The sequence below is a fragment of the Sciurus carolinensis genome, chromosome 2 (genome assembly GCF_902686445.1).
Source record: "Sciurus carolinensis chromosome 2, mSciCar1.2, whole genome shotgun sequence".
In the NCBI taxonomy this organism is placed as follows: domain Eukaryota; kingdom Metazoa; phylum Chordata; class Mammalia; order Rodentia; family Sciuridae; genus Sciurus; species Sciurus carolinensis.
The window spans coordinates 161301129-161326205 of NC_062214.1; the positions used below are offsets into that span (position 1 = coordinate 161301129).

At 36.2% G+C, this 25077-nt stretch overlaps 1 protein-coding gene, 1 long non-coding RNA gene and 1 other non-coding gene across 5 annotated transcripts in view; 2 read left to right on the forward strand and 1 right to left on the reverse strand.

Annotated features, from left to right (window-relative positions):
• Hif1a (hypoxia inducible factor 1 subunit alpha) overlaps window positions 1–11324 on the forward strand; it is a 44688-nt gene extending 33364 nt beyond the window's left edge. For 2 of the 3 annotated variants that reach the window (XM_047540003.1, XM_047540004.1), the window contains exons 8-15: window positions 834–981; window positions 3022–3242; window positions 4050–4336; window positions 5624–5746; window positions 5873–6300; window positions 8674–8782; window positions 9348–9474; window positions 9956–11324. In XM_047540003.1, coding sequence (XP_047395959.1) covers window positions 834–981; window positions 3022–3242; window positions 4050–4336; window positions 5624–5746; window positions 5873–6300; window positions 8674–8782; window positions 9348–9474; window positions 9956–10107 — 1595 coding nt within the window. In that variant the 3' untranslated portion in view covers window positions 10108–11324. The remainder of the gene's footprint in view (window positions 1–833; window positions 982–3021; window positions 3243–4049; window positions 4337–5623; window positions 5747–5872; window positions 6301–8673; window positions 8783–9347; window positions 9475–9955) is intronic. The other variant, XM_047540005.1, reaches the window with a different exon arrangement.
• LOC124976929 (uncharacterized) overlaps window positions 1–14437 on the reverse strand; it is a 32072-nt gene extending 17635 nt beyond the window's left edge. Inside the window, exons 1-2 of the long non-coding RNA XR_007107084.1 lie at window positions 13955–14437; window positions 9339–9423 (exon numbers count right to left, since the gene is read on the reverse strand). This is a non-coding gene — a long non-coding RNA (uncharacterized LOC124976929). The remainder of the gene's footprint in view (window positions 1–9338; window positions 9424–13954) is intronic.
• A 2101-nt stretch (window positions 14438–16538) lies between these two features.
• LOC124978348 (U6 spliceosomal RNA) lies at window positions 16539–16645 on the forward strand. Its single transcript, XR_007107384.1, has one exon. It is a non-coding gene; the product is annotated as a U6 spliceosomal RNA (small nuclear RNA).
• The last annotated feature ends 8432 nt before the right edge of the window (window positions 16646–25077 follow it).

The window sequence follows — 25077 nt, forward strand, 5'->3', positions numbered from 1 at the left end:
TAAAGAATATTTAACAGCATCATTTTCAGAAACTATACTTAAATATTCAGATCAGTGACTGCCACATAGAAGGCATTCGAGAACATACATGTTCAGTGAATGTGAAGATATTCAACATTATGTACATGTGATAACAAAATTCCCTTGATAATAAGGTGATTCTTAATTTTATTCAAATGAATGTTATTTAAGATCCAAAAGTAAGTTAAACTTTGGAATTTCTCACCTGAGTTTTTAATACGTATCTAAACATGACTTCCAATGTAATTAGGGAGGCCCAAATGTCACTTAACAAGTGTGATTAGCCTTGAACTACAGAGCCCAATTCAGGGCCTTGAATACTCATAATAGCGTCAATATGATTTATTCACTGCTTTCTTCCAAATAAGTTAATTTTAGATTGCATGAATTGCCAAAAGACTACATTATGGTATCAGTTTATATTCAAATATGCTAAGTACAATTTTTTGAAGTCTTTGGTTCTTTGGAAATTAAAGCAGGAATTTAAGGAAATGGTAGTACTACTTTCTTGAACATTCCCTGTGATATTAACCAGTGATCATTCTCTAGTCTGACACTTTCAACATAAATCATTAAAGAACTTTCACTCACCGTTCTCTCTCAGACTTGGCTTTTGTTTTATTTAAAGTGGAGACTGACAGGAAAGGAGTTTGGAGGGGGGCTTTCTCTTTCAGTTTAAATAGATAACAAATGATACCATTAAAACATTTCTCCTCTTTTCTAAAACAGTGATCCACATTCAACATCTATTTATTTGACTGAAAATTCAAAGTTTTTTCCTCTGTATCATTCTTTTTCCTTTACATTCCTAGTGTTTACTAAAGGACAAGTCACCACAGGACAGTACAGGATGCTTGCCAAAAGAGGTGGATATGTCTGGGTAGAAACTCAAGCAACTGTTATATATAACACCAAGAACTCTCAACCACAATGCATTGTATGTGTAAATTATGTTGTGAGGTAAGCTTGGGAAATAAACATTTTGGGGACAGCAAGTAGTAACTTTTGGGGCACTTTTTATAGGAAGAAAAATTATAAGTATTAACTGAATTTTATTTCGCTCTCACTTTTCTACAGCATTATGATTTTTGGGTCAACTATTCCACAGTGATTCCACTGAATACTACCAGTAGTTGTCTATCCAAACTATTTTTTAATAAGACCTTGAAAAAAATACTTGATCTATGAACTACTTTAGTTTGTTCTAGTCTTTCAGCTCTAGGTATATATTATCTATATATGCAACTCAAGGCACCTGTTACTTGTGTAGAGAGGATACTGGATTTGGAATGGTCTTGTGTTATAGCTCTGCCACTCATTAGGTGTGTGATCTTGGGGAAGTCTCATTTCTCCTAATTCCATGCATGTAGGTGAGATAATACCTGAAAAGGTTTAAATGAAAATTATATGAAAGTCTGTGTGAGAATGCTATAAAATATAAAAGGCTATAAAATGACACATGGTTTTGTTATATTCTTGAACTCCCCTCTTAGTTCATTGGTTTAGGACTATATGGACATCTTAAATTAATCTTGAATTTGCTCTGTACCAGTAGGATCTACCCCATTTAGTCTGTTTTCACATTACCACAGCATTCTAATTCATCTTACCAGGCTGAGCTTTCTATGTGGATATCATTTTCTCACTGTTCTTATAATCTTTTAAAAAGATTTTAAATCATTTACTATTGGAGCAAATAGAAATTCATGAATTGGGAAGCACCAAACTTAAAGGGGGTTTGGGCTGCATTGATGAAGCATAAAGGACAGACTTTAATATTGAATTTGGGAGTAATATATCGTTACAATTTTTTTTAAAGATCCCTTTATCACCCCTAAGAAAAACCCTTGTTTTACCTGCATGACATCAGTTCTTGTTATCATATTCCTTCGCTTCCATGGATTTAGCTCTCCCTGAAAAATCTCTGATCTTCCTCTTAGGAAGACTTTGGTTATTTGTTTTTATTCTTGCCACTAGTGACACTATCCTTCAATATTTAAATTTTGTGTCAAAAAGAGTTCTTGTGGACTGGGGTTGTATTGTAGCTCAGTGGTAGAGTGCTTGCCTAGCATGTGTGAAGCACCGGGTTCAATACTCAGCATCACATAAATAAATAAAAATAAAGGTACTGTGTCCATCTACAACTAAAAAAAATTTTTTCTTTAAAGAGTTCTTGTATGACATTACCATTATGTAAGAAGATTCTTCTCCTCCCCCCACCCCAGCTTGCCTAAACACTTCGTGAGTTCAGGTTTCAACTTCTTAGCCTTTCTGTGAAGGTAGCCTTCTCTGTTTTAGCAGTGATCACATTTGTACTTTTATTTCCACAAGGGGTTATAAATTTCTTGAGGGCAAGGGTTGGGCATTTTAATCTTTGTATCCTTAGTTCATTTCACATAGTGAACATGTAATGAGTTAACTAAAGCAGTAATAAAATTTACATTGAAGCCAAACAAAGCAGAAGCTGTTGTTCATCATCCTTGCTCTACCCTATTCTATAGGTGTTATCACCATATCATCTTCCTACCCCCAAAGAAAATAAGGTACCCCTTTTTAGGAAGATGTAATCATTTTACCCAAATATCTTTATATTATAGAACCATCCTTAGGCCATGCCTCATGTATTAGCGCCAGAGTTGTTTCATGCCACTTTCATTATGTGGATCAGAGTAAAAATTCCAAAGATCTGTTTGTGTCCTTCATGTACCTTACTGCAAATTTCCTTGTTACCACTACTCTTCCCAAAGGGTTTCTGAAGTTTTTAACTGAAATTGGTCAAATATTTGAATTACCTTCTGAATTTTATTAGGTCTTTATTTTATATTGGTATTTTAAAACCTGTATGTGACAAAGTATGCATAAGAGATCATACATCTCAAGGAATATTAAAATGTTCATTTTCACAAAGGAGAATGTAAGAGACAGGGTTATTTCACAGTCCCCCTCACCCTTATTGTTTCAAGTAATCATTTAAGAATTACTAATCTCTTTTTTTGACAGTGGTATTATTCAGCACGACTTGATTTTCTCCCTTCAACAAACAGAATGTGTCCTCAAACCAGTTGAGTCTTCAGATATGAAAATGACTCAGCTCTTCACCAAAGTTGAATCAGAGGATACAAGTAGCCTCTTTGATAAACTTAAGAAGGAACCTGATGCTTTAACTTTGCTGGCCCCAGCTGCTGGAGACACAATCATATCTTTAGATTTTGGCAGCAATGGTGGGTAGTTAGGTATTTTGTTAATCTCCTAAATTATGTTTGTTGCTATAAGCCCCATTTCAACTGTACTTTACTCTGACACTTGTTAGTAACCATTTAGACATTGCTTGTACATTTTAATAGTCATCTTGAAATTATTCATTTAAATATCTTTACTCTTATGATTTCTTTGCATTCTTGCTTTTTAAGTATTTTGGGAATTGCTTCTAAGTATCCTTCAGCTATTTTTTTTTCTTCCTGCTTTTATTTTCCCTAGCTACTGTTTCTATATCCTGCTGTCAGATTATCTGCACTTTTTAGTAGAGTCATATTGCAGTCAATGTAGTTGAATTAAAGGATAAATAAGAAGTCATGTCATAATAGCAAACACTGAAAATGAAAACTAGGTTATTATAATTTCAAACTAGGTTAAAATTCAATGTATAGAAAAGTTGGAATTGCAGGTCTATCCCATATAGATTAGCAGAACGTACCAATAGTAGACTAAAAAAACCTCAAGATTTATGGTTATATCGTACCTGTAAACTTTCCAATTAAGAAAACATGGTTCACATTTTGTCACTCAAGTGAATTACACAAATCTTGTAAAAAAGGAACAAATTTCTAGGGGTTGGGGTTGTGGCTCAGTGGTAGAGCACTCTCCTAGCACATGAGGCCCTGGGTTCAATCCTCAGTACCACAAAAAAATAAAGGTATTGTGTCCACTTACAAATTGTGTGTGTGTGTGTGTGTGTATAAAAAGGACAAACTTCTCTGTTAAAATTCTTGTATTCTTTAGGTTGACTCATTTTTTTTTTCCCCCTGCAGACACAGAAACTGAAGACCAACAACTTGAGGAAGTTCCATTGTATAATGATGTAATGTTCCCCTCGTCCAGTGAAAAATTACAAAATATAAATTTGGCCATGTCTCCATTACCTGCGTCTGAAACTCCAAAGCCACTTCGAAGTAGTGCTGACCCAGCACTCAATCAAGAAGTTGCATTAAAATTAGAACCAAATCCAGAGTCACTGGAACTTTCTTTTACCATGCCCCAGATTCAAGATCAGCCAGCCAGTCCTTCTGATGGAAGCACTAGACAGAGTTCACCTGAGGTAAGTGCCATGGTATAAGAAAAGAAGAACTTGCAGATTTTTAAACTTTAGGTATATATTTTTAAATTTTATTTACACTTACAATTTGAACATATCACTTTATATAGCAATCTAAACACTTTAAAATTATTGTATAAGCTGTCAGCCTTATATAGAATTCAGCATGGTTTAGGCTCAGAGTCAGGAACATGAGAAGGAACTGGCTTCATATAAACCCAGATGTAAAACTTAGGTTGTTTATATATCCACAGAGAATATAACTACTTGTGTGTACTCCAGGTAGCTCTAGCCTATACCTATTCACCCCTTTGAACTGGAAAACTGTTCATTGGCAAAAGACTTAGCAAAGTTTAAATGGGAAAGGACGTTACAAGTTCTTTGCCCAATTTAGTTCAATTTACATCACTATTTTGTAGTTCTGGGTAAGTATAACATGAAAATACAGATTATATTTAACTAGTGTTTTTTAATCCAGATGTCTTTATATTAATAGTTCTAAAATCTCAATAAAAGAGCTTTCTATTACTAAAACTATGCTCAGAAGTAGGGCAACTTTAAGCTGAATGGTAAGTGAGGCACAAGTAAGTCTCAATAAGTGGTTAAAAAAAAAAAAAATCCTACATTACTTATTGACTAAAATTGGCATGCTAAGAGTAGGAGATGTGAAATCTCAGACCTCTGGAGAATATATCTTTTGCTCTGATTGCTTAGTTGAATAGCACAAAAATGTCTGATTTGTTTTTGTCTTTTACAAAAGTAAACTAATAAAAAAAAAATACTAGAATGGACGAAAGTAAAATTTTATAATTAGAATACACAACTATGGTTTTTTGGTTAGAATTCTTGCCCAGAACTTAAAAAATGGTGGTTTATCCACTCAGGTATATGCAGGTGAAAGAACTTGTTTCTGTCCCCACCCCCTAGAGTAGCTATAAGATTTTTAGGTAGATCACCACAGGAATGTGCCTTCTCTGTACAGAGGCAGGTTCTAGTGAATATATCATCTGCTTAATTGGCCAATTTAGATACCATTATGGGACTTGAACTGTTAGGTAAGTTTTATTCTTTAGAATAACAGATAAGTGCATCTTTTAATCTTAATTTTTATAAATGACATCATATGGTGTAGAATATATATACTGGCAAAATTAGTTGCCCATATAAGCTCAAACATGTAATTTTTTGTTAGATAAAATCTAATAAATGAGAGAGAATTTGTTATATGTTTTCTGAGGTCTGATGTGGAAATTGTAGACTAAAAGTAAACACATTTAATTCCCTTTACAGCCTAACAGTCCCAGTGAATACTGTTTTGATGTGGATAGTGATATGGTCAATGTATTCAAGTTGGAATTGGTAGAAAAACTTTTTGCTGAAGATACAGAAGCAAAGAATCCATTTTCAACTCAGGTACATGGATTTGTTTATTTTGTAATTAGTTTAGTTGATTTGTAGTCTAAAGGGACTAGGTTTAAACTTATTTTTCTTTTACAAGGTATGACTATTGTAAAAATTCATGTATTTGTTGTTTTAAAGGACACTGATTTAGACTTGGAAATGTTGGCCCCCTATATCCCAATGGATGATGATTTCCAGTTACGTTCCTTTGATCAGCTGTCACCATTAGAAAGCAGTTCTTCAAGCCCTCAAAGTGTGAGCACAATTTCAGTATTCCAGCAGACTCAAATGCAAGAACCTACTATTAACACCACCACTGCCACTACCACCACTGATGAATTAAAAACAGTGACAAAAGATGGGATGGAAGACATTAAAATACTGATTGCATCTTCATCTCCTACCCATGTACCTAAAGAAACTACTAGTGCCACAACACCACCACCATATAATGATACTCAAAGTCGAACAGCCTCACCAAACAGAGCAGGAAAAGGAGTCATAGAACAGACAGAAAAATCTCATCCAAGAAGCCCTAACGTGGTATCTGTCACTTTGAGTCAAAGGTATTTATATGCAATGTTAAAGTTATAGTTTTTCTATTCTATTATAGCAAATGTGTGATGTTACATGGTTTGTAAACAGAGCACTTGCATAACATTCATGAGGCCCTGGGTTTAGTTGCCAGTACTGAATAAAAGTTGCTCTTATTTTTCATTGGATATTTGTACAACATTAGCTATATTACAGGCTAAATGGATATTTTTTTGGCGGGGGGGGGGGGGGGTTTAGGGGGCCTGTACCAGGAATCCTACAATTACTTAAGCATTGCTTCTACAGAATGAAGCAATGTTTGAGCAAACATCTGGATCCAGCCCAATTTTTAAGTTATAAAAATTATAGCTAGGCCTGGTGGTGTATACCTGTAATCCCAGCCATTCAAGAGCTGAGGCAGAAGGAATGCAAGTTTGAGGCCACCCTCAGCAACTTAGGGAGGCCCTAAGCAACTATTGGAGATACTGTCTCCAAATGGGCTGGGGATGTGGCTTGGTGGTAAAGCACCCCTGAGTTCAATCTCCAAATCCAAAAATTTTTCTCTACATAATTTGTAATGAGATTTGACATGTTTTAAATTTAAAGATATAGAAGAAGGAGGTTTTAGGTAGTCAGTGTAGAAAAGAAAAATGATTTCTTTACTATGTCTAGACTGAACCAGCTGTCAGCAGCAATAGGAAGGAACTGCCATAACCAGAGGATATGGTTTTCTTCTCCTGCCCTACATCACTTCCTTGACCTACAGTGCCAGAAAGAGGCCTGCCTTTTGGGAGCTAGGAAAAAATATTGGAGCTTTAGATGAATTCAGAAATAGTTTACAAATTACTATACCACTGACTGACTTCAGACTCTGAGCTCCATTAGGGCAAAGTCGGTGTTATGGGCATTTGAGTGATATTAATCCTATGCTCAGTTCCTGACAGATAGTTCTTGCTTGCTGGAGTGATAAAATGGATATAATAATATAAATAACAATAACCTGTTATTGTTACTATATCAGCTATAAAGAATGGGATATTCAGTTTTCTGATCAACTGTTCCCCTTGAATTTTTACTTGTAAAACCAAATTTAATATCAGGTCACTTAGTTTTAGAACATTAATTCCAATATCACAAGTAGATTTTTAACTTTCAAATTTATACAGAGGCTTTTTTCCCCCTTGCTAATAATTATTTACATAATCAAAATATTATACTAAACCAGAAGGTTAATAGTTTTAGAGTGAGAATTAAAGATAAACTATTAAAAGTACTACTACTAAGATTGTGTTTACATGATGACTAAGTTATGTTTCACGAATACAAGAATTTAAAAACCTGCCTGTCTATATACTAGAGATTTTATACACTTTTTAAAAACAGAACAAAATGCATATATAGGAAGAGAGTTAGAGTGATATCGCTTACCCATCCGCATTCTCAACTATCTGTACAGACCAAGGAGCCATGTTGATTATATATTGTGAGAGGGAGGGGTTCTTGAAAAGCCAAAATAAATATAATTCATGTATTTGGCTCTTTATTACAATTCTTCACTTAATATGTTTTATATATAGGTAGCTCAGGTTTGATAACCAAATCAATACTAAAAGCAAAATTAGCATAATGAAAAGGCCAGTGAGGGAAGGATGGCTCTGGAGACCTAGAGTGTATGTACTTCCATATGTGCAACTAATTAACAGTGGGACTCTGACCAAGTTACCTAACAGGCCCCAGTTTTCTTATTTATAAAATTAGATATGACAATAACTGTCATACGTATCTTAGAACTGGAATGAGTTTAAAATGAAGTAATGAATATGAAATATTTTATAAACTGAAACACTAAACAAATGTGAAATTGATCTTATGTTTCAGTAACCCCAAGAATATCAGTATATTATTAATTAAGTGGAATAGAAAGCTATTATTTAACTCTTTTTACCTACAGTAATGTCAATTGAGTTTTGATTGGTTCTGTTGTATAAAATAGGGTTTATAAGGCTAGGGATGTAGTTCAGTTGGTAGAGCACTTGCCTAATGTGTGAGGCTCTGAGTTCAATCCCCAGTATGGCAGCTCCTCCCCCAATTTTCTTTAAGAAGTAAAACAGGGTTACATATAGTTTAGAAATTTTTCTGTTTTAAAAAATGAGCTTTTGGGGGAGGGGAATAGCTCAGTGATCTTGGCACTTGCCTATTATGTACAAGGCCTTGGTTAAATCCCCAGCTTTTGCTTTTAAAGTGATAAACGTTAGCAGTCAGGAAAGTTTTATTATGTATGTAAAGTTATATTTCTTAATGTTGGAAACTAAGGCATAGTATGCATTTTGTTTAAAAGAGCTTGATGGATATTTTTGAAAAATAATAACAGCCATATTTTTATCTAGAACTTTTTTCTTTTCCAGAAATACAGTTCCCGAGGAAGAACTAAATCCAAAGATACTAGCTTTGCAGAATGTTCAGAGAAAGCGAAAAATGGAAAATGATGGTTCACTTTTTCAAGCAATAGGAATTGTAAGTGTGAGAGTAACATGTTGCTTTTCTACTCTAGCTAATGTACTGTTTTCAAGTTACATATAGGCAATTCCTGTTTCTTCTAAATGCTAACGGTACAATTTAAGAAGTTATATATTGGGCTTTCTTACTCTGTACACACTAATTTTTAAAAATACATTTAATGAATACATTATTGGAGTAAAAATTCCAAACAATTCATTTGAGTAATGAAGAATGAAGTTCTCCCCTTACTGCACCTTCAGTATCACCTCTGGTCATATTTTCTTTGAGTTATTCTCCCTTATTAGTAGAACCACTGTGCTATAAGGTAAGTCTATGCTGGAATGAAGTAAGTTATAATGATATTTTCAGACCAAATTAAGCTGAAAGTATTTATAGGCAGTAACAATAACGCATAGCAAATGACTTTACCATAGTTATTTTTAAGAGAAAGAATTAAAAATAATTTAGGGCAGTGTTTAAGAAATCTGCCTATATGTTGCTATTAAACTTAAATGCATTTCAAACTTTAACTGTAAAAAAAATTCAACATAATAAACTTGAAATAACTTACTCTTTTTAGGGCACACTATTACAGCAACCAGATGATCGTGCAGCTACCACATCACTTTCTTGGAAACGTGTAAAAGGATGCAAATCTAGTGAACAGAATGGAATGGAGCAAAAGACAATTATTTTAATACCCTCTGGTTAGTTTGTTTTGCCCTCAAACATCACAAGGACAATTAAAATAAATGAAACTTTTTTATTTAGGATTTTTACTCCAAGTGAGAGTGATTTAGATTCCTTAGCAAGATGGAAATAGTAGCATTTAATCTACTGACTGTAATATAGGGTGATACATCAAGATGGAACTTTCATCAGTAGTAATTCTCTCTGATGTATCTAGGTCTATGTGCTGTCAATATTGATAGAAGCTGAAGCTTGCAATTTTTTACGCCTTTTACTAAACTGATTTCTCACTCTTCTGAGCCCTCATTGTGTCCTGTAAATATTTCTGACGTAGCATCAATAATACTTGATTGCATTTATTTGTTTACATTGCTGTGGTTTTGCCCAAATGACTAAAAACACATCCAGAAGTTACTTTGCTTTATTTTCCCCAATACCTAATGCACAATGGAAGTCTAATTTATTTAATGAATACTTGGGTATCTTTCTCTTTTTCAGATTTAGCATGTAGACTGCTGGGGCAATCAATGGATGAGAGTGGATTACCACAGCTGACCAGTTATGATTGTGAAGTTAATGCTCCTATACAAGGCAGCAGAAACCTACTGCAGGGTGAAGATTTACTCAGAGCTTTGGATCAAGTTAACTGAGCTTTCATGATTTCATTCCCTTTTTCTTTTTTCTTTTTTTTTTTTTTTCTTTTTCTTCTTTTTTTTTTTATTTTTTTATTTTTTGGACACTGGTGGCTCATTACCTAAAGCAGTCTATTTATATTTTCTATATCTAATTTTAGAAGCCTGGCTACAATACTGCACAAACTCAGCTAGTTCAATTTTGATCCCCTTTCTACTTAATTTACATTAATGCTCTTTTTTAATATGTTCTTTAATGCCAGATCACAGCACATTTTCACAGTTCTTTGGTATTTAAACCATTGCATTGTAGTAGCATCATTTAAAAATGCACCTTTTTATTTATTTATTTTTGGCTAGGGAGTTTGTCCCTTATTGATTTATTTTTAATAAGATGCCAATATAATTTTTTTAAGAAGGCAGTAACCTTTCATCATGATCACAAACAGTTGAAACATTTTTACTAAGTTTTTTTCACATTTTACATAAACAATAATGCTTTGCCAGCAGTATATGGTAGCCACAATTGCACAATATATTTTCTTAAAAAATACCAGCAGTTACTCATGCAATATATCCTGCATTTATAAAACTAGTTTTTAAGAAGAAATTTTTTTTGGCCTATAAAATTGTTAAACCTGGAACTTGACATTGTTAATCTTATAATAATGATTCTTAAATGCTGTATGGTTTATTATTTAAATGGGTAAAGCCATTTACATGATATAGAAAGATGCATATATCTGGAAGGTATGTGGCATTTATTTGGATAAAATTCTCAGTTCAGAGAAATCATCTGATGTTTCCGTAGTTACTTTCCCAGCTCAAAAGAAAACAATACCCTATGTAGTTGTGGAAGTTTATGCTAATATTGTGTAATTGATATTAAACCTAAATGTTCTGCCCACTCTGTTGGTATAAAGATTTTGAGCAGACTGTAAACAAAACAAAAAAATCATGCATTGTTAGTAAAATTGCCTAGTATGTTAATTTGCTCAAAATATGATGTTTGGTTTTATGCACTTTGTCGCTATTAACATCCTTTTTTCATATAGATTTCAATAACTGAGTAATTTTAGAAGCATTATTTTAGGAATATATAGTTGTTGTAGTAAACATCTTGTTTTTTTTCTATGTACATTGTATAAATTTTTCATTCCTTTGCTCTTTGTGGTTGGGTCTAACACTAACTGTATTGTTTTGTTACATCAAATAAACATCTTCTGTGGACCAGGCCCCCTTTGATCAGCTTTTATGTTTAAATAGTATTTACATCATCTCCAACTCATAAAATTGTTTCCTAATAATTTAAGTACTTTATGAAAATTAAATTGTACATTTCTACATTTATCTCATTGCCATTACCTTAATGTATGCTGTGTCCCTAAATGTCATTTTAATTAATAACAATAATATTGCATTGTAAAGAGTATGTTTTTAGAAAAGAAACCTGTCTTTTATAAATTTATGAGCCTATTAAAGTATAAAACACAACAGTTTTCTAATTTTAGTATTAATGAAATGAGTGAAGCAAATCATGGACATTATAATTTTATTACTGTTGTAAAGGTTAGTGGTTCCTCTAAAGATTTCTAATCTATTCCCATTAACAGATGAATAAATTTAGACCTCAAATGATGAATGATTTGCTCAAGCCATAAAAGTAATAAATGTAGACCAAAGATTTAGCTTAAGTTTTCTGACTCTAATGTTAAATGTAGAACAAACCTTAGTTGTTTTAATCATATTGTATCTTTATTTTAAATAGCTTTCTTTTTGCTGTGCTTTTCTCTTATAAAATAGCTATTTCTCTTACAGTTTCTTTTTTTAAAAAACATTAGTGTACAAAGATATGAAAATAAGAGAGAAAAACCACTGTTAATCTCTGCACCTAAAGGTAACAACAGAAAGTGCTGTTCTGTTGCTGGGGATTGAACCGAGGCACAAATATGAAACAAGTACTCTACACTGAGCTATACCCCTAGCCCCAGAAATTTATTTTTACTGATAAATTACATAGGCTGTACCAGAGCTTTAGGTTCTTTAGCCTGAAGTATACATCCTGAACAAGATGAACTAAGCTATGGATCTCTCAAATAGCTGTTATCTTAGAATGGGCCTGTGATTACAATTACATGAAAATTTGGGAATATAAGTTCACAGTACTGATTAATTAAACCCAGAATCTTGAGGGCACAGGTATAAGTCATCCCAAATACTATGACCTTAAGTACTTCTCATTTAGTTACAGATATTACCAGAGGTGACACTTTAGAATAAAGTAGTTGCTTAATCTTCCCAGGTTGCAAAAATTTATAATTCAGCTTATTCATTTAGAAAATTAATTTCAGTTGAAAACCAGTTTATAATTTTCAAACATAAATAAATGGGATTATAACACAACAGGCCAGAAGTCTGGGAAAATGACTTGTGAGAATAATGATTTAGGAGGGAATTATAGAACAGGTGAGCTGGAAGAAAAGTACAAAGTGCTGTTGCTCAGAAAACAAGTCACTTGGAACACTTAGAGCTATGTGTGCCCAGCTCTGTGTGCCATGAGGGATTTCTTTATAAAGCCTTCATCCAGAGTATAACCCAACACTGTCATTCTCTCCTTATATTCCTCTCCCCTCCCTATATATGTATGTGCTTCTTCCCTCTTTTCTGGTGCTATGAATGAATAACTCTAGTATTACTTTCATCCTGAGGAAAGTAGGGCAGAAGGGTTTATCATATTTTGTTCATCTGTTAAGTGTAGACCTGAAACAAGTTATTGAGCGAGCCTACCACTGCCAGGTACAGTGCTTATGAATCAAGATGAATCTAAAATCTGTTGAGTACACTAGACTTTCTGCTAAGCATTTTGCTTTTTATTTCACAATCTTCAAAAACCCCTATGAATTAGTACTTGTATCTAGTACTCGCATCTCATACATTTGAAAGTCTTGGAGAGTCAGCACAAGGTTCAGAGCTGCTGAGCAGACCATCAGTGATTCCAAAGCCCATGGTGCTAACCACTCTGCAGTAAGTACTAGTCACTCCAGCAGAACATACACTCGTCCCCTAATTTCAACTGTTCAAACAGAAATGGGAGAAAGCAATAGGAATATAGAAAACTGAGGGTCATTTGTCACTTGGAATTGAGATCACACAGGACATTGAGGGATGTCCTAAGATAAGTGACATGATGTAATAGAATAAAAATAAAGAATTATTTAGTGGATGTTGAGTCTGAACTAATTCAGATTCCTGGTATAGAGATATCAACTCACAGGTAAACAAGGTAGTGTATGGGAAAACACTTGAACTACAGAAGACTTATGTATGGTGTGGCTCTCTCAGAGCTGTGTGACTTAGTGGCATAATAGAAATGTTCATTTTCTTTTAAGTTCGTATAACCTCACAACCTTTCCAATCTTCATTTCCTCATGTAAACATCTAAGAGGTTTGAAAGATAAATTCGGAGTTACCAGCTTTGTAGAAACAAACACCTAAAAGGTAAGAATTTTAATGTAGCAATGTCAAAAACAAGTTACAAAGAATACGAAATCTTTTTTAACTTTATAATTTGGTTAGATAAAACCTTTGCATACATGTTGCTAGAGGGAACCAACAAAAATATAAGGAAGAAAAATCTTATTGGGGTATTTTAAGTTTGCCACTAACCACTTTGCTTATTTCTTCCCGTTAAATAGCGCTGAACCTGTTGTCCCATATTATTTCACATTTAGAGCAATGTGTAGAATTTGATACGGCATAGCCTCCCTGACGGATAAAAGCTACACTTGACCACAAACCTTACTATCATCTCCTGGAGCTTTGTGTTCACACCTTCCAGAGGTTTGGACATAATGTTTACTCTTACCTTTAATTGACGGTTTTTACCCAGGACGCTGCCCAGACACCCGATCTCCGTGTGCTATTTAATTTCCTTCATTCCCTTGTGTCAGCTCCATTTCGAGACGCGCAGAAAGACAGGTGCATGAGAGCGGTTGGTCAGAGCTTCGGCGGGGAAACAACAAGCACGCGGAAGGAACGCGGCTCCCCTCCCGCTCCCGGCGCGGCTGGTACTGCTACATGATGAAGATGCGAAACACCAGCCACCCGGAGAAACTTCCGCAAGCCCCGCCCTCCGCGCTGCGGGCCACGCCCCGGTACGTGCTCGGGCGCAGCACCCCAGCGTGGGCCCCCGCCCCGGTCGCGGCCCCTGGGCCCCGAGGCTCCGGTCCGCGCGCGGCTGCTGCGTGTGCTGGGTGTGCGGCTGCGCCCGCGGCTCCCGCCTACGTGTGCGAGCGCATGTGCGAGGCTCTGCGAGCCGGGACCTGCGGGCTGGGAGGGGGCGCGGCGGTGCGCCTTTGTCTTCAGTGACCCGACAGAACCCTTCCCTCTCAATCTCGCCTTCGAGAGCTGCATCCCGAATTTCCAGGCGAAAGCTTTTGGGATGTGAATCTGTCCTTCGTGAAAGAAACATTTCTGAAGTCTCTGAATAGATTAGGTCTTAGTTAACTCTACTATGGCTAAAACTATAGTTTAAGTTAGTCCTCATATAATCTAATCTAGACTTGTTTAAATATATCCCCCTTAATACCCACGAAGAGTGACTCAGTTTTTATTTTAAATAAAGCACTTTGAGATATGCCTAATAAATATATGGAACTCTAGTTGCTCCAGGGGGTGAGCTTTTGTTGGGTTGGTTTTTTGCTTGGTTTTTTAATTTGTTACGCGCCAGTTGAGATCTGTTCCTGCACAAGGTTAGGTGAGTTTACGGAATACAGAAAAAGTTGAGGCCTTAAATTTAATCTCCTGCAATTTTAGTATGTTGAGTCCTCTGTTAAATATAAAGTACAAAGCCTAGTGTTGTTTAGAGAAAGTAAACTCACCTCTGCTTATCCATAGCTCATCATGTTTTATATTTTAAGCTGCTTCTTTCAAGAAAAGTAATTGTTCATAGCTTTTCAAATAGAATTTCATAGAAAATGAGGACTGTTTTTAATGCTCTTTGCCAATGAAAATAGATTTATAGTATATGGTTAGAGAGGTGCCATTCAAGGAGAATGCTACGGTGCTTTTGGTCCTGTGGATGCTTAAATCATAGATGGGCAATTCTGCGCAGAGAAGCACAGGCTGGGTGGGACCTGTAATGTTCATCGAAAGGGTCATGTCTTTTAAAAAGCTGAGCCCTGTTTTATATATATAGCCCGACAAGTAGACTAGGAATCTGTAAAGTCGGTTCTATCTTTAGAGAACTTTGAAATATTAAGACGTTAAAAAGCACTATTTTATGTGGGATTCTTTTTTCAAATACTTTCAAATAATATTATTTGCTCTTTGGAATGGATTTTTAAAACATGGTTTTACATAAAATGTTATGACAAAATCTATCATAGGTGTACTACACAAGTTGTTGTGTAAACCGCTATAAACTTGTCTGACTCCTAATCTGCTGTAAGATATTTAAATCAAAGCCTAATAGAGTGCTACAACAGAAAATTAGGAGACAGCACAGCCTGGGTAGGTGCTTTGCATCAGTCCATGCTGCTTCTTAGAGTCTTCTGAATGGCAAACATTTGTCACCTCTGTGAACTTACTTATTACTTCATCTTTAATTCCCTCACTTCTGTTTTTTAACTCTATGATAATTTATGGTTGTTTTATCTTCCCTATTAAATTCTTAGTTTCTTCAAAACACACGTTCCCATCTGTTTCATCTTTTTTCCAAAAGCCTTCTGTTCTGCTTGTACAAGAACAACTAACATAATTGAAGGTAGAGGATTTCATGTGTGACACGAGGACTGGAGAATTATGACCCGAAGAACAGAATGGACAAACAGGACTATTTTCTATTTCTTTTAGAAGAATCCATTCATTCAGTGACTACTAATTAGGGCTGAGTGAATGCAAGATATAATAAATATTGTAGCTAGGTGCTGTTATGCACACCTCTAATCCCAGCTACTCAGGAAACTGAGGCAGGAGGATCCAAAGTCTGAGGCTGACTTAGACCCCATCTCGAAATTTAAAAAATAAGGACTGAGATAGTAGCTCTGTGGTAGACTGTCCCTGGGTTCAATTCCCCAGTACTGCAAAAACAATAATAAATATTGTAGAACGTGGTTCCTGCCATCTAGTGTGGTTAATTCCCATTCTTTGAGATATTTATACATTTAACTGTAATTGTGCAACTACAGTTCAAGGCTAAATAAAATTTATATTGGTCATTTAAGATATTGTAAACTGGACTGGAATGTAGGTCAGTGGTGAGAGTACTTGCCTAACATGCACAAGCTGGGTTCAATCCCCAGTTCCAAAGAAAAAAAGAAAGGAAGAAAAAGATATTCTAAATGACTATTTCCTTTTCTTGAGCTATTTGTAGCTTGACAGTCTACATCACCAGCCTAGACTGCTCCCTGCAGGTGCCTCATATTTGGCCTGTCAAAAGCTAACTCCTGGTGCTTACTTCAGCAGCACATAGACTAAAACTGGAATGATACAGAGAAGATTAGTGTTGCCCCTGCACAAGGATGATGTGCAAATTCTTGAAGTGTTTCATATTTTTTAAAAGAATAACTAACTCCTTATCTATCTTCCAAATGGCTCCTCCTCCTGCATCCCCTGCTCAATGAATGGCACCACTGTCTCAGAAACAGAACTGTAGAGGTCAATTGTCATTCCTGCCTCACCCACCACATCCAGTCTGGCACAGTCCTTTACTTCCCTTCAATTTTCACTGTGGGAACTTGAACATATATAAAGGCCAAAATCTCTCCAGTTTGGGTTCTCTCAGAAGTAGACGCTGACATAAGACTGCAGGTGGTTTATTTGGGAGTGCTTCTGGGATCAACATGTTGAGAGAAAAAATTAGAAATGGGCAGAGCGAGACAGGAAGCTGACACACAGTCCAGTCACTGCCTTCAGCAGCCACTTGGGAAGCTCCAGAGCTGGTAGGCCTCAAGAGTGGTCCCAAACTACTGGCAGGGTCTGGCCTTTACACTGGACACCAGTCATTGGATGTAGGCTGCCCCCAGAAGGAGAAATGATCTTTCCTCAGCTTAGCAGTTCCCAGAAGACGAACAGCTGAAGACCATCTGCTGCATACCCCACAGCCAGGAAAGTAAATATGTCATTCCTGAGACATCTGGTATCTTATCACAGCGTCACAGTACCAGCTTCCACAATTACCAACTCATGCAGGATTTTTTTTTTTCCACATATACCTCCACACATCCCTCCCCCTCCCCCATGATTTTGAACCAAATCCAGAGATTTTATTTGGAAATAATTCAATATGTATCTCTAAAAAGGATATTCTTTCTTGACAACCACAATATAACTTCTAAAACTGTAACAGTAATTTCCTTAATATCCTCAAAATAGCCAGTCAGTGACAGTTTTTTTGGTTCTGTTTCTGTATGTTCTTTATAATCTGTCCTTTCTCTGTACTACCTCATCAGTTTTTGCCTGGGTTTCCTCTACTTCTCCCCTTATCTGTCCCGTCCCTGCCACATCACACTGTTGTCAAATTAATCTTTCTAAAACAAAACTATGATGATGTTATTTCTATATTTAGTATTCCCTCAAGGGGAGTAGTCTAATGAATATAAAACAGTAGTTGTCCTTGGGGATCAAGTGCCAGAAGACATTACTTCTTACATAATTCATTCTTGTTTCTTTATGATGCTTTATAGGAAGGATGATTACTTTTGCTAACAGGAGAAATAATGATTTTTAAAATTTAGTAGCTATTGATTATCTTCAGACTTTGAATGCTTATGTAGTTGACATCAAGGCCCAAACTGCAAACCTGTGAGGAGTTTGTGATTTGTATGTATGTATGTATGTATATGTACTGACAGAAACACAGCCAACAGACCATTTATTATTGACACAACATATTACCTCCAGTTCCCCACGGGCTATGTGATAATGGCCAGGTATTCACCTGTATGTGCTGCAGGTTTTACACTATAGGAGAAGAACCCTGTAATTATGAGACTTGAAGCTTGTATGTTGCAGGGGGACATCTGCCTATGCCCATATAGAGAAAATTGCCTTAGAATGTAAACAAATTTTCTCCGGGGAAGGAGAAGGGAAGGCTTTTATTATTTTTTTTTTCCTTTTTACCTTCTTATTTTAATCACCCTGCAATGTAAGTAAGTGACTCCAAGGGAGGTAAGTAAGTTTCTAAATCTATTCAGCATTCTCTGTCTTTAGGATAGTCAATCATCCTTTACTGAAAAGGCTTACACTTAACAAGAACACAGAAATCCAAGGAGGAAAATCTCCCAGTACAGGGCCAGGCTTAGAGATCTTCTACCTATTGTTCAAAACTCTACCAACTTCTTTCCCTTGCATCCCTTCCTCCAGTGCTAGAAGCTCCTAATATGTTCCTCTTACTTCTTTGCGTCTTTGTACTTGCTTTTTCTCTGTGTCTACAGCATCTTTCCTATCTCATCTCCATATCCTTAATAATATCCCTCTTTTCAGAACTCAGTTCTACTTTAGAAAGTTAATTCCCAGGGACTGCAGTAGGAGATTCTCCTAAGTGTTCCCATGTTGCATTGTGCTTAATTCTTTCATAGTATTTATCACACTAAAATTAAGTATAATTTTATATAAAATTAAGAATATTTTATAATCTACTCAAGGTAAATTGTTAAAGCAGTGGATGGTGAGCAACTTCATGACACACGTAATCCCTTTAGATGCATCTTCAGCAATTTGGCAGTGTAGAAATTCCATGGATGCACTGCTCAATGAAACAGATATAACTAGCGAAAATTTTTAAGGAACCATTTAGAGTTCTTGGAATTATTTGAAGCCAATGAAGAAACATTTATTCAAAAGAATCTACTAAATCTTGGTAAAGTAGAATGGTGAATGGTACTCGAGACTTGACCTACTGCCTACTGCCATTAGCATGAAAAAATTCTGCTCAGATGGGTGGAACCCTCTCCTCTTTCCCCCAAGATCTCAGTAAAGGAATATGGCATTTCCCTGGGAAAGGCAGGGTGCCAGCATTTTATTTTATTTTATTTTTTAGTACTGGGGATTGAACACAGGGGCACTTAACCACTTGGCCACATCCCCAGCTCTTTTTTATATTTTATTTTGATACAGGGTCTCACTAAGTTACTTAGAGCCTTGCCAAGTTGCCAAGGCTGGTGTTGAACTTGCAATCCTCCTGCCTCAGCCTCCTGAGCCCCTGGGATTACAGAAATGCACCGCAATGCCCTGCAGGAGTATTCATTTTGTTTTGCTCTATGTTGCAGAGACTAAATTCCCTGTTACGTGTCGCCAAGAGATTGGAAATAACTGGTATTCCCCAGTTGGCCTTATCCCAGCCCACACATAGGGATGGGAGTTTCATTCCAGGATAGGTGGGTTGAGAATAGCAGAAGTCACAGCCACCTCCCAGAGCTCTGCCCATAGAGCAGGAGAGTGACTTAGTGAAGGCCACTGTCTGAAACCCCAGCTCTGAAACAGTGGCTTAGAGATGTTTCCCAGGAGGAGAGGCACCTGTAAGAACAAAGAATTCTGAAGCTCTCTCCAAAGGAACTGACTTTATTTGGAAGAGAGTACGGGAAAATTCAACTCGAAAGGAGATCTTGAAAACAATGAATGTTTGAGTAGTAAGCAAGTAAGAGAAGGCTGGTAGCTCCCTAAGAGAAACAAACAAATATGTAGGCCAAGAGATATCTAAGGAGAGCAGCCCTGAGAACAGATCACACCCCAAAACAGCTCAAAATTACCTCTGCAAAGGATCCTAAATTTAATTGGATTAGACTGTGGTGCAATATATGCTCCAGGGCATTGTCAAAAGCAATATAGCAATTAGCTAGCAATTAGTGGAGACTAACAGTTGGGTGTGATACCAATGCACAAGGCAAAGGGTTTAATGAAGAGATCAGGAAAAAAGATAAAGAGCACATACAAACCACTATCACCCCAGGGTGACGATGTGGATAGTCCATACTACCAATTCTGAGGAGCAACATTGCTGTTGCCAACCTATGAGGCAAATGAACTCATTAAAATAGTCCTGCCAAGTCACTAAACAAAAAAGAAGCAGCAGGGGCAAGTCAATCAATATCCAAAATTACTATATTAAATTATCTAAACCATTAATTTTTCAACAAAATAATTGTGAGACACGGAAAAAAAGCAGGGAAATTCCACTCATAGACAGGCAAAAGGGATGGAAAGAAGTTTGCCCAGATAGCCAACTTAACAAAGACTTTAAAACCATCATAAAAATATATTCAAAGAAGCAAAGGAAAGCATACCGAAAGATGAAAAGGAATGTATTATGTCAATAGCTTGTCAACTGCAAAATATAAGTAGATGGAAATTATTCTAAAAGACCTGGCTAGAAACTCTAGAGTTGAAAAGTAAAATAAATGGAATGATTAAGTTACTAGACTTTTTTTTTTTTTTTTTTTTTTTTTGTGGTGCTAGGGATTGAACCCAGGGCCTTATACTTGCAAAGTAAGCACTCTACCAACTGAGCTATATCCCCAGTCCTACTAAACTCTTCTTTAAGGACCTATTGTGAACCACACACTTCTAGGTGTTGGTAGTACAGTAGCAAACATACACAACCAAGCTTCCATGCTTATATTCGACATAGTACAGGAGGTCTTAGCCAGAAGTGGAATAAGAGGAGAATAAGAAAACTAATAATGCTGGGCACACACCTGTAATCCCAATGACTCAGGAGGTTGAAACAAGAGGATCACAAATTCATGTCCAAGCTTGGAAAATTAATGAGACTCTCAGAAGCTTAGAGAGATCCTATCTTTAAAAAAAAAAAAAAAAAAAAAAAAAAAAAGACTGGTGATATAGCTCAGTGGTAAAGTGTCCCTGGGCTCAATCCCTAGTACCAAAATGAAAGGAATAGGTATTGGGAAAAAGCAAACTATTATTATTCACAGCTCTGTTATCATCCTATACAGAAATTCTCAAAGAATAGTAAGAATTATTATAATTAACAAGAGTTTAGCAAGGAACTAAGATCAAGATATAAAGTTCAACTGTAGTTTTATGTAATGGAATTAAGCAATTAGAAAATGTGAGGAAGTAAATAATATCAAATACAATAGCCACACAAAAGCATAAGCTACATAGGGAAAATCCAGCAAAAGACAAGTAAAAAGTTCATGGAAGATATTATAAAACTTTGTTAAAGTTTGTAAAGGTGAAATATTTATGGTTAGGAACACTCAATATTTTCAAGATGTTATTCCTTCCCAGAGTGACTTACATATTTAATATAATTCACTCAAAATCCCAATGGTACTATTAGAGAAATTTAACAAGTCAAATTTAAAACTTATCTGGAAAACAAAGTCTGAGAATAGTCGAGATCGCCCTGAAGAAGACCGAGATAAGAGGAATTTCCTTCCTAAATATGAATTTTTTTTAAAAAACTATAGTATCTAGAGTATGATATTGGTATTGGTATTGGTATTGGAACCTTGTGCCACTTGCCGCCGACCAGCGGGACAAACGATAGGCACTCTTCAGAAGTTCACAAAGCAGCTTCCGCTTTATTCGGATAACACCCTCAATATATCAGCAGTCTCATGCATAAGCAATTGTAATCAGATATGTCCATCCAATCCTATTAAAGGTCAAGCGATCACGAGCTCAAGCATACATGTAAGATATATCTGTCCATGCGCTAGGTGGCTGAACAATCATCATACAGCCAATGGCAAACACTTCCTGTTTTTCTCAAGGCGCATCCAGCACGCCCTTTGGCTCTCTGCCAGTTGCCATCTTGGATGCATGTGGCATAACCCTGGGCCCCGGGTCTCGCCCGCCACAACCTTGCAAGTAGAAAGTAACCCTGGAAACAAACTGATGTCAGACTTAACCATTTTATTTTTGTGAAGTGGTTAGGGGGTTCCAGGGAGCGGGGGAACAGGTGGTCCAAGTGGTGTGGTTGAGAGTGATAAAGAGACTCAGGATAGAAACTGTTTACTAATAGTAATGGAAATGGTCATTTAACAACTGTATTTTAATAAAAGATACAGAGCCATACAGCTATGCACTAGTTACAGCTAGCCATATACACTTAATAATTGACAGAAGTGTCTTTAGAGCATTGGGAAAGGATGGACCATTCAATAACAGGTGACAGAAAATTACACACCTGGAAAATACATGCACATACATATGATTGTACACATGGAAAATGTAATTGAATTCTTAATTCATACCATACACATAAATCATTTGTATATAGATCAGAGTGGATTAAAAGTGAAAACTTAAAATACTCTAAGACTTTTGGAATAAAATTGTGGTAGAAGAGTCAAGCAGTCCAATAAAGATTTGTATACCCCATCCATAGATTGGAGCTGTCACTGGGAAGGGGTTTCTTAGTTAGGGACTACATTTCACATCCTCCATTTGCTCTTACATGGGTCCATGTGACTGAGTTCTGGTCAATGGACTGAGGACTGAAATGGTGTACCTCAGTACTTCTCAAACTATCTGTGGTAATGGGCCATGCCCCTCCCCCAATCGATCACGGACTGATACTTTTATGAACTATATAAAATAAATTTCCAAAAAAAATGAAATTTAAATCTAACCAAGCTGGGCACACACCTTCCAGCTACTTGGGAGTTTGAGGCAGGAGAATGACAAGTTTGAGGCCAGCCTGGGCAACTCAGTGTGACCCTGCTCAAAAATAAAATATAAAAGATGGAGGTGTGCTGATAGTGTAGCTTAGTGATAGAGCATCTCTGGGTTCAATCCTCAGTACCTGCACACACACAAAAGTCATACCAAATACAAACCCATTTTTTATTATTAGATTCAACAGATATGAAATTATTCCACCCATTTCATGAAAAGTTTAGTCTCACTTTCTATACTCTTGTGAGATGGAGAGGTAATAAACAGTTTTCAGACCAACAGGGATCATCAGATCACTCTTTGTGCACCACTTCCACGCCTGGCCCACAAAAATCTAACGCAACTTTCACATTCTAGTTCTTCTCATTTCTACAAGTTACACGTCTACGCTCAGAAAAGCCAAAAAATTATATTGCCAAAAATAGAATTTCTGTAGGTCATAAATTACCATATTTGTGTGCAGCGGTGCATCCCTGTAATCCCAGTGACTGGAGAGACCAAGAAAGGAGGATTGCAAGTTCAGGGTCAGCCCTGACAACTTAGACCCTGTCTCAAAATTAAAAAAAAAAAAAAAAAAAAAAAAGAAAGAAAGAAAGAAAGAAAAGAAAAAGGATGAAAAAAACAAAGAAACAAACAAGCAAAAAACAGATGTTAATGAGAACACTTGCCTAGCATGTGTGTGGCCCTGGGTTCAATCTCCAGTACCAAAGGAAAAAGAAATCACCATAAAGATAGTAAATAAATCCAAGTCTCAAACTGAGAAAGGTATTTGTTATACATATAACAAACATCAACTGAGTATCCAGATTATATAAAGTGCTCCTAGAAATTGATATGAAAAAGTCCAACAACCCAATTAAAAAATGGACAAAATATATAAATAGGCATCATATAGAAGAGGAAATATGAATAGAAAAATAGAATTTATAAAGCTGCATATCACATTAATAATCAGAGAAATGTATATTAAGATCATATTTTGATATAAACTTCTGAGATGGTATGGTTCAAATGGGAACTCTCATACACTGGGAGAAATGTGAATCAGTTCAACCACTTTAGAAAATAATTTAGAAATAACCTGTAAAGTTTAACATCTGCAACTATTATTATCTAACAATTCAATTCCTGGGTATACAGTGTATACTCTAGACTCCTACAACATATAAGTAGAGTTGCCATATTCAGCAAACAAAACTACAGTTTGCTGCTATGGTTTGTATCTGAAATGACTCCCCAAAGCCCACATGGTAAAGGTGTGGTCCCTGAATTATGATGCTATTGGGAGTTTGGTGGAACCTTCAGGAAGTGGGGCTTAGAGCAAAGAAGTTTGTCATGGGGGTGTAGTGAAGGGGATATTGGGACTTCTGCCCATTCTTGTTTCTCTCTTTTTTGCTTCCAAAGATGAATGTCTTCCTCTGCCATGCTTCCACTATGAGGTACTGCCTCACCATAGGCCAAAAATCAATGGGGCCAACTGACTGTGGACTGAACCCTCTGAAACTCTGAAGCAGATTGAAACTTTATTCATTCATTCATTCATCTATTAATTCATTCATTGAGTACTTGGGATTGAACCTAAGGGTGCTCTACCACTGAGCTACATCTCTTGTCCTTTTATCTATCTATCTATCTATCTATCTATCTACCTATCTATCTATCATCTATTTGATACTGGGGATTGAACCCAGGGCACTTTGCTGCTGAGTCACATCTCAGCTCTATTTTGTATTTTATTTAGAGAGAGGATCTCACTGAGTTGCTTAGCACCTTGCTTTTGCTTTTATGGAGGCTGGCTTTGAACTTGTTATCCTCCTGCCTCAGCCTCCAGAGCTGCTGATTACAGGTGTGCACCACCGCTGGCTCCCCAGACCTTTTAATGTTTTATTTGCAGACAGGGTCTTGCTAAGTTGCCCATTCTGGCCTCCTGAGTTTCTGGGATTACAGGCATGTGCCACCATGCTGCACAGAATAAATTTAAGATAAATGCTGAATACTTTCTTTAGTGATCTGAAATTCAAATTTAATTGGGTCTCCTGTATTTTATTTAGAAATAAGAGGAGACATGTACATAAGTCTTTATAGCAGCACTATCTACAATGGCAAAATCTGGAATCCACCTAAATTTCTACAATGGATAAATGTATATTAACACATTGGGATATCAGGTGGGTGGCAGTGAAAAATTAATGAACTACATTTATGAATAACAACATGAATCTTATGAACAATATTATTAAGTTTAGAAAGCAAGTCAAAGAACTGGATGTGGTGCACACCTGTAATTCCAGCAACTCAGGAGGCAGAAATAGGAGGATTGCAAATTTGATGGCCAGCCTTAGA